The 16,085-nt window shown below is 45.1% G+C and overlaps 1 protein-coding gene across 1 annotated transcript in view; it reads right to left on the bottom strand.

The window, feature by feature from the left end:
* CACNG4 (calcium voltage-gated channel auxiliary subunit gamma 4) overlaps window positions 1-4,284 on the bottom strand; it is a 61,102-nt gene extending 56,818 nt beyond the window's left edge. The window contains exon 1 of the mRNA XM_054046720.1: window positions 3,745-4,284. Coding sequence (XP_053902695.1) covers window positions 3,745-3,967 — 223 coding nt within the window. The 5' untranslated portion in view covers window positions 3,968-4,284. The remainder of the gene's footprint in view (window positions 1-3,744) is intronic.
* Window positions 4,285-16,085: the final 11,801 nt, after the last annotated feature.

Here is a 16,085-nt window from a genome sequence, read left to right as displayed (position 1 = left end):
ACTTAAGAATGGATAAATTAGATAGACGTATTACATCCTTTGGGAAACAGTGCTACTGTTAAAAGCAACATTTCTCAAATGCAGCCACTGTGGCTGCATGAGGCTACCAGGGGCTTTTCTTGCAGCCATAGCCTCCTGGGCAGAGATGGGTGGGGGGGCACAAAGCAATGGCCCCTCCTCCGGGGCTGCCGTAGTGGTTGGGACCTGCCCCATCCCCCTCCCCACCCTCGAGACACAAAAGCTGGAGGAGCAGGCAGCCAGTGAGTTCCCGGGGCAGTAGGGTCAGGCTTCAGACCTTGGGTGGTGGGTGGCAGGCTCCAGCCATGGGGTTCAGGCTCCATTCCCCAGCCACACGGTGGCAGGCTCTAGCCCCAAGCTCACCCCTCCCATCACACCTGATTCCCCCTGCTGCCTCCACACCCACCTCCCCATCCAGGGCTTAATTTGTCCCCAGGTTTGCTGGGACTGAGTTAGTCCGCTATGAAAAGTGATATTTGTTAATATTAGTAGCTAGCAAGTCTTAAAAAAAGCAAGCAAAAGAAACAACAAGAAAAAAGACAAGAACCTGCAAAGCACCTTATTTGTGTTTCTATTCTGTTTAGGTCCAGTAAAGAATAGAGACAACTGTACGTTCTTTTTAATATTGAGTCTGCAAAAAAAAAAATCCTATATAAATAAATTACAACGATTTGGCCATGTATATGTGCATATGTATTTGTTTTTTTCTAACATTAATTAAATATTTTAGGGAAAATTGTCACAGCTGCAGAGGCCACCAAAAAAATTGTCGTGAGAACTCCTAAAACCATCTAAGACCTAGTGAGCCTCCAACTTCCACCCCTGAAAGAAACATGATAAAAAGACCAAAAATGTGTATTAATTGACCAGAAACTAAACTAATGTTGCATAAGTGTTATTTTAGTGTGACTGCAATCCATAGAACTGATTTGGACAACATGATTTCAGCCCAAACAGAATCCCAACCAAATAAGAGAATTTGCCAGAGCCATAAATTGTATTTATCTACTAGTTGCGGATTTGTTAAACAATGTGGAAAAGAGGAAAACACTAAAGAACGCCTCCAGCTCAGAGAAGGCACTGTCTTTTCCTATGTGATTCAACATTTTCCCTTTGAAAATCTGGAATTTTCTGAGTCTTGATATGTAACAGTTTGAAATGAAGATTGTACATTTTCACAGATATAGGTTAAAAATATTTTAATGGACAATTTCAACTGACCTGAAATACACTCACATCTAACACTTTATTCATGCCAGTATCAATTTACGAGGTTGTTTAATAAATTTTCAGCTTATGAATGTTTACGTCTTAGATCTGTCACTGAGATAAGAGTCAGGTGGTGTTAAACCCAGAAAAATAAATGAAGTGGCTTTTTATAGTGATTATTAAACAAATAAACCCATAAAACCTGAGTTCTAAAAATGAGTCTTCAAACCAGACTACTTAAATTAAACATAAACATTCATAACCTGAAAATGTTTTCCCACTGTCTCCCTCATCAGAATTTTAAGTATTATATTATGACTTTAATAAAAGAACCATCTATGCAAACTGATTAACTCAGATTGTCACTCATGTTTACTTGGGTATCTTTTTAGACATTCCTTTATTATTTTTTAAAACATCAAAAACCTACACTACTGAAACCAAGGTGTCTTGATGTAATTTTAAACTTTGATATTTTCATGTACCTGTACAATATCTTTTCAAAGAGAGTGTTGGAAAAGAATGAATAATTTGCAATGAATTATTTATCTGATGAATGTAGCCTCTCTTTCTACTTATCCACGAACAGATATCAATTTTCTCAGATTTATTCATTCTTTGAATTTGACAAATAACTTTCAAATTTTTTTACTTTGTGGTATGATCATGAATATTTGAATGTCAATAAGCATTACTTCATTGAGATTGGTTAGATAAGTCACATGGTATCTGTTCGCTTCCCTGAATAGATGAATGTTTAAACTCCAACAACCCAATTTCTTCTATATGTGACTTTGCAGGTGCAAATACCTGTGCAAGTAAAATTTGATTGCTCACATCTTCAAAGCAAAAGGGGACCACAGTGTGAACAATGTAGACAAATATTAGTGGTCGTTTATCTGCAATATTTGCCCAGCTCTCAATACGTTACTAGATGCTTTACTTTTGTACAAAGAGGCTGATCTAGGGCCAATTGAGGTCAAGGTAAAAAACCTCCCAATGGTTTCAAGGGAAGCAGGATTAGGCATCTAATTATGAGATTTTTTAAAGATCAAGGTGAAATCTTGGCTCCACTTAAGTCCCATTGATTCCAGTGAAGGCAGGATTTCACCTCAGATATGATGGCCCCAATCCTGCAAACTGTGCTGAGCAATTCTTGATGGGTGCTGAGGAACCTACTTTTCCAATGAACGTAGAGCCTGGGGGTCAGAAGACCAAACTTGGCCAGGACCTCAAAATTTGGCCCCATGATTTTCAAGGGGAGTTGAGGATGCTCCGCCTCGCTCAGGCTCAGACCCACATTTTCTACAGGTAATTTTAAAAGAAAACCAGGTCACGTGTGGGGATCCTTTAAGGAATTGCAAAACAAAGCATCTGTATTGCCAGTCAAACCAGGGCAGGTTTCAAACGGCTGTGAGTCTTCCATGTTTTGACTGGAAAGCATTTTTCTTCTGAGACCATTGCCACGTATTGCCTAAGTAACGATTCATCAGGTAGCAAAGCGGGCCACTGCCAGAGAAAAACTAGCTTCCCCCGGAACCTTTTACATCAGGAGCGGAGCGGAGAAGATTACAACAGGTTAAAAGTGCTTCTAGAGAGGCCACAAGTAAGGGGAAAAAATCGACACTGAAATCACTGCCCGGCTCTGAATGATCGCGGGTCCGGTCTGAGTGCTGGTAAAGTTTCCCTTCCCCACAACCTGCCGAGGCACCAGGCGGAGTCGAGATTTCAGCGGCACAGCAGCCAGATGTGATGCCACCGGCTTCCTTCCCCAAGCAGCCGGGGGCTGCTTCCTTTCTGGGGGGGCTTTCCCAGTCTGCCCCGCTAATCCCCCCTGAACAGCCCCGCGCCCCTTTACGACAACAACGAGCCGAGTTGGCCGAGGAGCCACCCCTGGCCGGAGCGGGGAGGAGACGTCCTGACCCCCCTGGGGGGTTTAGCTTGTAACTGGGGCGCGGGGGCGGGGGTCTTGTTAGTCTGATTCAGATCCCATTGGTTAGCGGTGCAGCCCCTCGGGGCCGGTTCCCGGTCTCTGGGCGTTTGCGGAGCGCACACTGCAGGGGCTTCAGTAATGGTCCGTAGGGTCAGTCCGGAGAGAAACTAGGACCCCCCCATCACTCCCCCCAGATGAAAGGGCGGGTCCCACCACACCAGCCAGGCGCCCAGCCGCGCTTGCCTTTCTCTCAGCAGCACCAGTCTGTGTGCGCCCAGGAGCGCGGGGCTCGGAGCGGGCAGCTACCCCGGGCAAGGCATCTCCATCCGAGGTCGGGTTCCCATAGCAATCGCCGAGAGACCGGTTACCTAGGCAACAACCTCCTCCTCCTCCTAGCCCGAGGCGGAGAGTCCGGCTACGTCTAGGGTCTGGCTGGCCGGGGCAGAGCCCAGCTAGGGACCCAGCCTGGTCTGTGCAGCCAGCCTGGGCCGGGAAGTTACTTTCCTGCATCTTTGCTTCCTTCCCTGCGCTCCCACCCAGCCCCACCCCCTGCCCCCAGCCCGCAGCCCCAGCCCGGGCCGTACCTTCCAGGCAGCAGATCCGCCAGAGCCCGGAGTGCGTGAGGTCCCCCTTCGCCTTGCGGGGCTGGCTCTGCGGCTCCTCCATGCTGAGGTTGGTCCCGTTGCAGATGTGGGCGCTGGAGTAGAGCCAGTAGTCGGTGCCGATGGCGATGGCCATGAGGCTGAAGGCGGCGAAGGCTCCCACCGTGGTCAGCAGCATCTGGACCCCACGGTCACACCACACCATGGTGCTTCATAGCCCCCCGCGCCGGCTCAGGGGGCAGCAATGGACCGAGGCAAGGCGCTGCCTTCCCCCCACCAGCACCGCCCGCCCGCTGCGGCTTCCCCCGCCTGCCATCCACCCAGCCCGGGCCTGGGGGGGACAATGCCCCAAGTCTCCCTGGGGAGGGGCTCGCCTCCTCCCGGGTGCACAGGGGACAGCGAGCCCGGCGGGAGAAGCTAGATCCCCCGCCTTCCTAGCCCCGGGTCCCCCCTCCAGCCCACAGCCGCCAAACTCCGCGGAGCAGCTTTCTGAGGAAGCAGAGGGGGCTTCGGCGGCGGCGGAGGCTCCGCCTCTCCTCGCTGGACCACTAGGTAATTCTCAGGCTGGGGCGGGGGGGGGGGGGGCCCAGACCGAGCTTGGCCAGGCACTGGCGAGAAAGCCCCAGTCCAGCTCCTGGGGGCTCACCAGGCGCTCTCGCTGCTGCGGGAGAGGCGTTGTGGAAGCTGGGTGGCCCCCGTGTTCCAGGCACCGCCAGCCCCCTGCCTGGAGCATTCGCCCTCCCCTGCAGGCGCCTGTCCCTGGTCCTCAGTCCTCCCCCCAAGCCTGCTACTCATGGGCGGCGTATGTGGAAAGAGAGCGACCCCCCCCTCCCAGGTCCCCGACATCATCTCCTGGTGGGCAGGGGTGGAGGAAGGGTAGTGCATGCCCAGGGATCCATTCCCTGAGCCAGGGAGGGGGAAGGAGCTATCCCCTGGGCGGAGGAAGTGGGGAGAGATGTGCAGGGAATCCCTGGGAAGACAGTGACTAGGGGAGACATAGTCCCCTGGGATCCTGTTTCTCGGCGAGAGAAGATGGGTGGGGAAAGCACCATAGGTCAGGAATCTCTGTCTCCCTGCTGCCATGCCCCCAAGGAGGGAGAAGATGGAGAGGAGAAAATCCATTCTCCTGCCAGGCGGAGAAGAGCGGAAGAGGCACCTCCACCCAGGGACAAGAGTCCATCCAGGGAGAGAAAAGACAACAGTTTCTTGGAGCAGAAGAGTGTTAAAAAGGGGGCACCCACAGCTGGTAAACACACCCCGGGGTAAGGAGGATGGGAGCTGTAGGGGTGGAAATGCCCAGATCTCGGTGTAGCAACCCTGCAAATATCTGGATCTGGCACCCCAATCCTGCTGGATCCAGCTAGGTTTTGGTCCCAACCCCTCAAATTCCAACGCCTAACCAGAGAATAGGTTTGGCTGCTCCCATTGTACCAAAAACATCTGGACCCCCAAGGCAACCCACCACGGAAGTGCCACATTTTCACTGCCTCAATAGAGAACAAGTTTTGCCGCTCCTACCGAGCCTTAAAAATTCCCACCCTGATGCAGTCCAATGCAACAACTCCACAAAACAGATCTGGCATCACTTCACAACAGTCAAAATGTAGGCTCAGATTACAGCGAGGGGCCACTTGTCTGGGTGGGGATTGTAAATTCTTTGAGACAAGGACCATGTGTTCTTTTATTTTTGTTCTGTAGCTAACATATAGTGGGTCTTACCTGTAATATTAATACATTATAACTATACTATTAAACTGGATGGAAATCTTATCTAAAAAAAAAAACCAAAACAATGACGCTTTCTGCCAAGAAGGAACGATAGAGACAAGATGGGTGAGGTAATATCTTTTATCAGCGCAACTTCTGTTGGTGAAAAAGACAGCCTTTCCAGTTTACACAGAGCGCTTCTTCAGGGAAAGATGTGCTTTAGGGAAATTGATTTGGGGTGGAGTTCATTTCAGTTGCAGAGGATTTCAAAGATAAAAGGAACACATTTTGAACACAGAAAGCCTATTGATTTAACAAAGAATCTTTCCTATTAGCTGCTTCAGTTTAGAACTGTGGGCAGGAGAGATTTCAGACTCTCTGAACCTGACCTTTTGGAAAGAGATTCTTGCAGCTTGTCTACATGGGGGAATTTACCAGCATAATGATGCCAGTATAATTATACCACTATAACTCCCCATCTGGACACTCTTCTGTTGGATTAAGAATTTCCACGGGGAAGTTGTAGAGATATAATTATAGCAATATAAGTATGCTGGTAAATTTCTCCATGTGGACAAGCCCTTATTCTATGATCAAGCACAAAACAACATTATAGGTGCATATTCTGGTTCCTATTTTCTTTTGGGGAATGGGAGTGGATCAGGATGTGAAAATGTTTTCTCCGGAAGAATGCTGATGGGAGAAATGCCGAAACACATTTTTACCATGCTACCACTGTTTCCCTTTCCCGTGTCTGATCATAGTAAGCACATCAGTCCTGCCCCTCCTTTCTCTGAATGACGAGTCAGATGACTGGAAAGCAATGCTGATCGGTTGATATGTATTTGTGTTGAGTGAATGTGGCAGCACTAGTTTTGTGTGTTTGAATTAGGGTGTGAGAGGACGAGAGCTACAAACCTCCAGAAATATAGGTCTGATCTAGTGCAGTTCATTTAGATGCTTGCAGGTATTTCTGGGTGAGATTCACAACTGTATTGATTTACTGGGTGTTAGGAACCTAAGTAGCTTTGTGAATCCCCATCCTTTGTGACTGCATTGTTCAGGGTTCCAACGTTGAACTGTATTTCAAAGGACAGTGTGTTTTTTAAAGAAAAATTAAAAAAACATATTTGATTAAGTAGATTCTACAGAGTTCTTTCAGAGCCATTTTTTTTCATTTATGATGTCTGTAAGGGAAATACTTAGGATCTCTTAATCCTGGGGGTTATTCAGTCTCCTCTATTCTACCTTTTGTGACATCCACATTGAAGTCACTGTGAATTTGAATCAAAATGTGGGAGCAAAGTTTGCACAGAAATGAATACAGAATGTCTGCCTTCCTCTGCCCACAGCCGAGTCCTTAGAGATTTAAAGGGGCAGTAGATAGAAGAAAAAGACAAAACAATATTTGTATTACACACAAAAATGACATGAAGAGAACATGATTTAGCTTGCAAAATCAAGCAATCAAAAGTTAGGAAATGCCAGAATTAAGGTTGTCTATTCAACCTTAATTTGGCCCCTTTGTTCATATGCATTATGATACAGTCTTTAATTACATGATCATATACTTCACTTTACATACTTAATAGTGTTCTTTTAGTGTAGGTTTTGATTGCTTTATGAATACCAGGTAGCTGGCATTTACACAGTACTCTGACGCTGTGAGCAGTACTTTCTATTGAAATCAGTTGGGTTTTGTCTGAATAAGTAATGAGTAGCTAGCTCTCAATCACTTCTTTAAGTACAGATCACCTGGTTCTTCTTCAGCACTTAGCCGAACAGTCGGCCATAGCAATCGTTCACCATTTGGTCCGTTCCTGTGCAGCCACAAGGGCTTGAAGGGTCAAGAGTCCAACATCGGAACTGATTTGACACACCCATGTGTTGGGGGCTCCACGGCTCGATTGGTGGAATTTTATCCCAGATGTTACAAGCCACCCACAGAATGACGTTTGCCAGAACGTCTTGTGGCATTCTTGCAACAAGTCCGAAAAGTGTAAGATGCCGTCGGCGGACAATAGCCCCAGTAGTCTGTAGACCAGAGCCACTGTAAACATCTGCATTATAAATGAAGTCATTCCACTTTATGCCCAATAGACGACGTTGGCATTTTGGGTGGAAAGCCTCCAGCTTTGCCCTGTCTGAGCGGCACAATGTCCACGTTACTCAACCGTGCGACAGTATGGAGAGGTTACAGATCAACTGAATGCATTGAAATGTAGTTCAGAGACGCTGGCTAAGTACACCAGGGTTTTCTCTGCCACTAAACAGTTATTATTTGTATTACCATAACACCTAGGAGCCCTACTAATGGATCAAAACCCATTGTGTTAGGTGCTGTACAAGCACTGAACCAACAGACAGTCCCTGCCCCAGAGAGTTTACTATCTAAGATAAGAAACATAGGGATACAGATGAATAGATAGGGGAGTGCAAGGAAACAATAAGACAAAATAAGGGAGGGCTCCGAGTTACTACAGAGAATTCTTTCTCAGGTATCTGCCTGGTGGGTCTTGCCCACATGCTCAGCGTCTAACTGATCGCAATATTTGGGGTCGGAAAGGAATTTCCCCCCGGGTCAGTTTGGCAGAGACTGGGGAGGAGGGAGGGGTTTGCCTTCCTTTGCAGCATGGGGCCTGGGTCTCTTGCAGGTTTAAACTAGTGTAAACAGTGAATTCTCTGTAATTGGAAGTCTTTAAATCATGATTTGAGGAAGACAGCAGTGACTCAGCCAGAGGTTATGGGTCTATTAGAGGAGTGGGTGGGTGAGATCCTGTGGCCTGCAATGTGCAGGAGGTCAGACTAGATGATCAAGATGGTCCCTTCTGGCCTTAAAGTCTGTGAGTCAGCATACCAGTCGCTTATCCATTGTCAATTTTTTTGCAGGCATTAGAGAAAAGCAGAGTTTTAAAAGAGGGATTTGAAGGAGGATAAGGAAGTTCTGCGGATGTTTTGGGGGAGTTCCTCTCAAGGGGCAGCATGGATGAAAGTTTGGAAGAGAGTTTTTAGCTGCATGGATGGATACGAAGGTCACAGCTTAGGGTATGTGTGACGTTGCACTCTATATGATTTTATGAAAATATGCCAATGAGTATGAATATAATGTAAGTGGAATATGCTTCATGCAAAAGGTCTCTTGAAAGGTATCATTACAAAGCTTATAATCTACTGAGTGTGGTCATCCTATTTGTATAAATGTATCACTCTTGTATTTGAAACTAGAAATATAAAATATAACGCTGAGGGCCTATTGTAATTATGCAACGTGTGAGCCGTTAATGGTGGTTTGGAACCTTGATGGCTCCCATTAACCAGGACAATTGACTGTGGATGGCTCTGTTTGCAGGCAAACCTTCCTGTGAGTCAGGCAGGGAGGAATGAAGGCTTGAGGTCTTACAGTAACATGTGATCATGTCACCTGAACTGGAATCCATCCTTAACCTGGTGTTTTTCCATTGAGAAGGATGGGTGGGAACCCAGAGGGACAAAGGATTCCCACCTTATGCAAAAGATATATAAGTGGGTGGAACAGAACAAAGGGGCAGCCATCATGAGAAATCCCCTAGTTACCACGTGAGCTGGAACAAGGGCTGTACCAGGGGAAAGGATTGTGCCCAGACTAGGAAGGCATCCAGTCTGAGAAAGAAACTTATTGAAACATCTCTGAGGGTGAGATTTTATCTGTATTCAGTTATAACTGTATTAGACTTAAATTTGCGTGTTTTATTTTATTTTACTTGGTAATTCACTTTGTTCTGTCTGTTACTACTTGGAACCACTTAAATAATAAAATCACTTTTTCCTTATTAATTAACCCAGAGTATGTATTAATAGCTGGGGGGTGGGGGAAAACAGCTGTGCATATTTCTCTATCAGTGTTATAGAGGGCGAACAATTTATGAGTTTACCCTGTATAAGCTTTATACAGAGTAAAACGGATTTATTTGGGGTTTAGACCCCATTGGGAGTTGGGCATCTGAGTGTTAAAGACAGGAACACTTCTGTAAGTTGCTTTCAGTTAAGTCTGAAGCTTTGGGGCATGTGGTTCAGACCCTGGGTCTGTGTTGGAGCAGACTGATGTGTCTTGCTCAAGAAGACAGGATGCTGGATTCCCAGGCTGGTTGGGAAAGCATGGGTAGAAGTAGTCTCGGCACATCAATTGGCAGTTCCCAAGGGGGTTTCTGTGATCCAACCCGTCATAGTATGTTTATACTGGAGCTGGGAGTATGCCCCTGTTTGAGCTAGTGTGCTAAAATAGCATGGTGGATGTTGTGGCATGGGTTAGCCACCCAAGCTCGCCTCCCGCCTGAACCCCTGAGTAGGTACGCAGGCATCTAGCGCATGCTTGTAACATCCATATTGCTATTTTTAGCATGCTAGCTTGAGCAGAGCTAGCACATCTGTCTACTCAGGCTTGCTCCCAGCTGCAATGTACACATATCCTTAGAGATGTTCTGCAAAAAGAATCAGTAAGATTTAGGCCTAGCCTGGATGTGAGGACCTAAAAAGAAGTGTGAGTCAAAGATGACCCCCCCCCCAGGTTATGGGCTTGAGTGCCAGGCATATGATTTGGATGCACCGAAAAGGGAATAATTGGGGTGGGGGAGGGGAACACCTTAAAACTCATCTACATGAACAGCATGACATTTAAACTCAACAAGGAAATGTAAAAGATCAGCCTGCATGACAGTTAGACAAGAAGATACTGCTCACCAAAAGCCTCACCTGCAGGAGAAAATCTAAAACCCTGTCAGGACTGAAAGACGACCTGCATCATTTCAGGTTAATAGATGGTAGGGTCATCATCTAAGGAACAAACAAAAACTCTTCATACCCTGAAGCAAAGATCAGCAAATGAAATGCAAAGAATGAGGAATGTGAACACAAATGCAATTTTGATTTTCTAATGCTACTGCTTAGCACTTAAACAGGGCTTTCCATCTTCAAAGCACTGTACAACCATCTGCTAACAGAGCCTCCCCACGAGCCTGCGAAGTAGAAGCTGCTGTTATTGCCATTGAAAGTAATGGGCCGAATGACAGCCTTACTCCATTTTCGCACAGCCTTACTTAGGCAAAATCCTGTTGATTTTTGCCTGAGTAAAAACCGAGCAAGGACTACAGGCCTTAGCTCTGTATTTGCATTTGTGGTAATCCGGTTTCCTGAGTTTTATTCCCACCTCTGCCACAGGCTTCCTGTGTGAGCTTTAGGGGGCGGGAAATCAATCTAAGTTACGCAACTTCAGATACATGAATAACATACTTAGATCTACTTACCGCAGTGTCTTCACTGTGGTAGGTCGACTGCTGACGCTCTCCCATCAACACTGCCTGCGCCTATCGCCCCGGTGGAGTAGCAGAGTCGACGGGAGAGTGCTCGGCGGTTGATTTATCACGTCTAGACTAGACGCGATAAATTGACCCCCGCTGGATCGATCGCTGCCCATCGATGTAGACAAGTAAGTAGCCTTAGTAAGGCCATGTCTACACTAGAGAGCTTACAGCTACACAGCTGTCCCAGTGCAGCTGCACTGCTGTACAATCGCTCATGTAGCTGCTCTAGGCCAATGGGAGAGAGCTCTCCCGTCGACATAATTAAACCACTCACAACGAGCGGTGCTTCTGTCGGCGTAACTTATGTTGCTCGGTGGGTGTGTTTTTTTCACATCCCTAAGTGGCATAAGTTATACTGACAAAAGTGTAGACATAGCTTAAGTCGCTTACTCACTCCGTGCCTCTGATTCTCCACCTGTAATAGAGGATAATGCTTTCCTATCTCTGAAAGTCATTACATTTGGGAGGTAGTCAGATGCTAAGACAACAGGGAGGGCAACAGAAACGCCTATGAGCAAATGGAGGGGGGGATTTTCAAAATCAAAAATGGGAGTTGGGTGCATAAGGCTTGCTTTGACTTTCAGTGGAAGTTAGGTGCCTAACTGTGCCTCTAGTAAACTCCCCTTAAGTGAAAAATCTTTCTATTAGGGATAGCAGAACCAGTTTGGGTGAAATCCAAAGCAGAATGAATCGTCAGCCTCCCCCCAGATATTTAAGTTTAATAAACTTCAATACACTTTTCATTTAAAAAGAGATCTATGTGCCCCCGTGCTTTATGGCAGAGCAGGAGTGAGATACCGAAGCAGCAGAAGACAGGTATTTTAAACCTGGCAGAGCATTTATTACTATGCTTAATTATTAGTATGACCATAGCACCTGGGCACCCTAGTCATGGATCAGCACCCCAGGGTTCAGGGAGCTCCAGTCCAGTAGGCGTGCAGCTCCTGAGTGTCATGGAACTGTGCTCCTCAGGTGTCCCCATCACAGAAAAGGAATTAGAAAGCAGGATAAGGTGGGATGAAACCATAGTTTTCCAGCCACGTGGCTCCACCAGCCGATCTCCCCCAGTAAAGGTGACATGTAGCAGCTGCAGCGTATCACAGAGGAGTTCTGCTGTCATTCCAATGCCTGAGAATGAGATTTCCTGTGGAACTCCTCGTTTTGTGGCCCCGTAATTCAGGCTGGGCCAAAGAAAGGATTTGGCCCATAGAAAGTAGCAATGAATTAGCAGAGCCAGTTAATAAAATACAGTATCCATAGAATACAAACCCAAATGCTGCTGTGCATGGGATTGGTTTTCCCACTTCACTTTTTGCATGGAAAGCCGTTGTTTATGGTACAAAGGGCCTTAATTCTGAGTGTGTGAGAAATAGGTGAGACCGTCACACAGAGCTGCATCAGAAGCAGACAATTTCTGCCCATCCTCATCTTCCCCCCTCCCCCCCATTTTTAAAATGGAAAACTCTGTACTCTTTTAAATGCATGAAGTAGATTCTGACAGAGCTAATATGATATTCCACTATTGAAAGCTGGTGGAGTATTTTACACTGAAGTTGGACTCTAGTGATTTTCTAAGGATTTTGCATCCAATACACCCAATCATAGAATAATCTCTGTTCGTGGTGGGAGGAAGGCAAAAGTGTTTAAAGTTTTCAATAGAGAAAAGCATGTAGACTTTGCTTAAATGCAAAATCCCTATGACCCCCTTATGTAGAAAAGTGTGTCTGTTATGTAATCTCTGGTTTGCAGACTTAAAAAATGACCCTTTGCTTATAAGATTACTTACAGCCTTATCATGCTCTCACTGACCTCAATGGCAAAACTCTGGCTGTGTGTAGGATCAGGCTCATTATTATTATTTATAACATCCTAAATTTCCATGGCGTTTTAAGACCCCATTGTGCTAAGCACTATACAGACACAGGAAGGAAACACCTCTGGCCTGAGGAATCAAGAAAAGAGTTTACAATATATATACCGATGTCCAGAACAATAAATATTTGTCACTTTATAAAGATAAGTTTCAGAGTAACAGCCGTGTTAGTCTGTATCCGCAAAAAGAAGAACAGGAGTACTTGTGGCACCTTAGAGACTAACAAATTTATTAGAGCATAAGCTTTCGTGGACTACAGCCCACTTCTTCGGATGCGAAGAAGTGGGCTGTAGTCCACGAAAGCTTATGCTCTAATAAATTTGTTAGTCTCTAAGGTGCCACAAGTACTCCTGTTCTTCTTTTTATAAAGATAGAAACTTGAACGCCTTCAAATTCCATGATGTTCAGATTCAAATCCTGCCCTAACCCTTCTGTTTCTGAACTGAAAATAAATTGTTTTTGGAATTCAATTTGGATACATCCAAAATCTTGTGAGAGCAATCATCCTCATGAGGTTTTATCCAAAGTCTGCAGCCATATCACAAGGATAGCAAAAAGCAAAGACTTTCACCATTGAACATATCTACCTCCACCCACAAATGAATGCCACATTCCTACGAGCAGAATTTGACCCTGAGGGAGTACGGCATGAAGCTTTTCTTACCTAAGATCTAAAAATCCAGAATGTTCCTTAAAGATATTTTTGCAAATGGTATTAGCTGGGACTTGCTTGAATTTTTCTCTGAATGAAAATCATTGCTTCATCGAATAAAGCTTTTGATGTAGATACAGTCTGACCATCATCAAAGCCTAAGACAGACATTTCTCTTTATTCTCCCTTGCCCTTTCCAAGCTTTTAGCTGTATGCCTGCTGTGGGTGAAAGAGAATGAGTTTTAACATCTAAGAATATCCTGAAGCTATAAGTACACCAGTGTAATTGACTATTGTCATCCCCCGTGGGCCTTGATATCTTTCCTATCTAATTTGATGCCAGTTATTAGAGGGAAAAAATCTTTAAACATTTAATTGTAATTATACCACATATAAAGAGATGAAAAATGTTTTATGTATCATGGGCTGCATCTTGTGCAGTGTCGGATAGCCTCCTCTGGAATAATTATGGGATTCAGCTCTGAAACTGAACCTTTAACAGTGGGTTTTCACTGCTGCACACATTTCTGAAGTGAGGAAGTCTGCAGAATGACCCTTGGCGGCACACAACATAGAAAATATAAAGTGAAAGATAAACGGTATCCAGGTACATAACACATTTAAATGGTAGAGTCACTAATGCTATTCATAGAATTACAGGCTTGGCCATACTCATGCAGAAAGACGATGGCATAGTCACTGATGGAACCCATCTAGGGTGACCAGATGAGGGGAAGAAAATATCGGGACACATGGGGGCGGGGGGATGCCCACCGGCAGAGTAAAAAAACCCACAGTGCTGACACCGGATATCGGGACAAAATGCGTCCCGACCACAGATCAGTCGGGATGCGGGACAGACACCGAAATATCTGGATGGTCCTGATTTTATCGGGACATCTGGTCACCCTAAACCCATCTCTCCACTGCCTTACGCACAAGACCATTCTCTCCTTCTCATTTTTTATTATATTCATAATGTCTTGCAAGGTGCCTTTCATCTCAGGGGATCCCACACTGTACACAGCATTCTCTTCACCCACCACTGAACTGCAGGCAGGCAGGTCACCACCATCTCTCACATCTATCTAGGCTAGGAAGTGGAGATTTTATGGGAAGATTTAGAAGATTTCCTTGTCCCATCCAAAATGTCACTTTATAGTTTTCTGAGTAGCAGCCGTGTTAGTCTATATCCGCAAAAAGAACAGGAGTACTTGTGGCACCTTGGAGACTAACAAATTTATTAGAGCATAAGCTTTCGTGGACTACAGCCCACATAGTTTTCTGACTCTCATCTTGGGGTGAGGAGACAAAAAACAATCATTGTAGAGGAAAAATGTAGTTGCTCATTTGCCATGTGACAGGAAACATCATATCCTCAATTCTATTATTTCTTTTACTATATTAAATATGCTGAGGATTTAATCATGGAAGGCAAGACAACATACCTGCTTTCTAATAAATGCAACATACTTAGAAGCAACTCTAAATCTTCCATACTAACATCATAATTAGTTTCCCAAGAAGCCAGATGCTACTATTGGAAAAAGTAGCTGCCAAGGCTTGTCAGCCGAGCCTAGAAATTGATATCCAAGAGTGATAGGATGAGACAGACTTGATGGAAATGCTGCTCTTTCTATAAGAATTCTATTTTTTTCCATTTTTTAAAATTGAAAAATATTTTTGCTAGAGACTTGCGTGAAAAATCAAGACGTTAAAACCAATGTGTATGTGGCATCTGTGTATTGTATTCCTGTAAAAATACACAGAGGATTGTGATTATTTTACAGTACATAGGTCGGTGTATCTCTTTTATAGTATTGACAGGTAAGGGAGAATACTGTTAATTCATTTGCTTGATCATCTTTTGAGACGTGATGGGTCACATTAGTTGGCTTGCTAATTAATACATAAAATATCAATGGACCTCACATTAAAAATGTAGACTGCACTATAATGCACACATTTCACAAGTCTGCATGTCTCTGGTTCTTTGTGCTCTTTATCCATTATGCATAACTGCTTCTCTTACCTCTTAGGGTACTATTTTAAGAGATTTACCCCTTAGTTAAGCCACAGTTTGATTGTAGGTACTCATGGCTGGAAAATTCATTGCATCCTGAAACAATACATTTAACAGTAAAATGTCATGAGCACAAGTTCAAAGTATGATTGAGGGGGTTGGGAAGACAGTACAAAAAGGGAGCAAGAGCACAAGGATAACAAGACTGTGGTCTCGATCCTGCAATGACCTTCAGTGGGCACAGGGATGTGCATAAGTTTAAAAAGTGGTAACTTAAAAATGGTAACTTAAAAAGCAACATTGAAAGTCGCTGTCCAGGTCTGACATCTACTCTGTGGCTTCTGGTGACACGGAAGGAATCAAGGCTGTCCCTTCAGAGGGATGTAGTAGCCAGATGACACTCCGCTGTATGTTTCCATCGCATCAGACCCAGCTCTTGCATTGGGGTGAATAACTCAATATCTTTATGACAATGGAAACCAGGTAAGGACGAGCTGACCGAGGCTTAATCCAAACAAGACTGAAGTGATGTTGGAAGGCACGGGATGGGAGCAAACACTGGAACAAGCAGCATTCACTCCCATAGAAATGTCCACAGGAAGTTAACGGGATTTGCCATGGGGAATGATGGCCCTTTACTCCACTCCCCTATCCAGATGGCCACTCCCCACTAACACACAGGGCCGCCGAGAGCGGGTTTGGGCCCCAGTGAAAATTTTTTTTGGGCCCCCC

This window comes from Malaclemys terrapin, chromosome 13 (assembly GCF_027887155.1).
Source record: "Malaclemys terrapin pileata isolate rMalTer1 chromosome 13, rMalTer1.hap1, whole genome shotgun sequence".
NCBI classification, from domain to species: domain Eukaryota; kingdom Metazoa; phylum Chordata; order Testudines; family Emydidae; genus Malaclemys; species Malaclemys terrapin.
The sequence above is the reverse complement of the archived record's forward strand: the minus strand, read 5'-3'. Positions and strand labels throughout refer to the sequence as shown.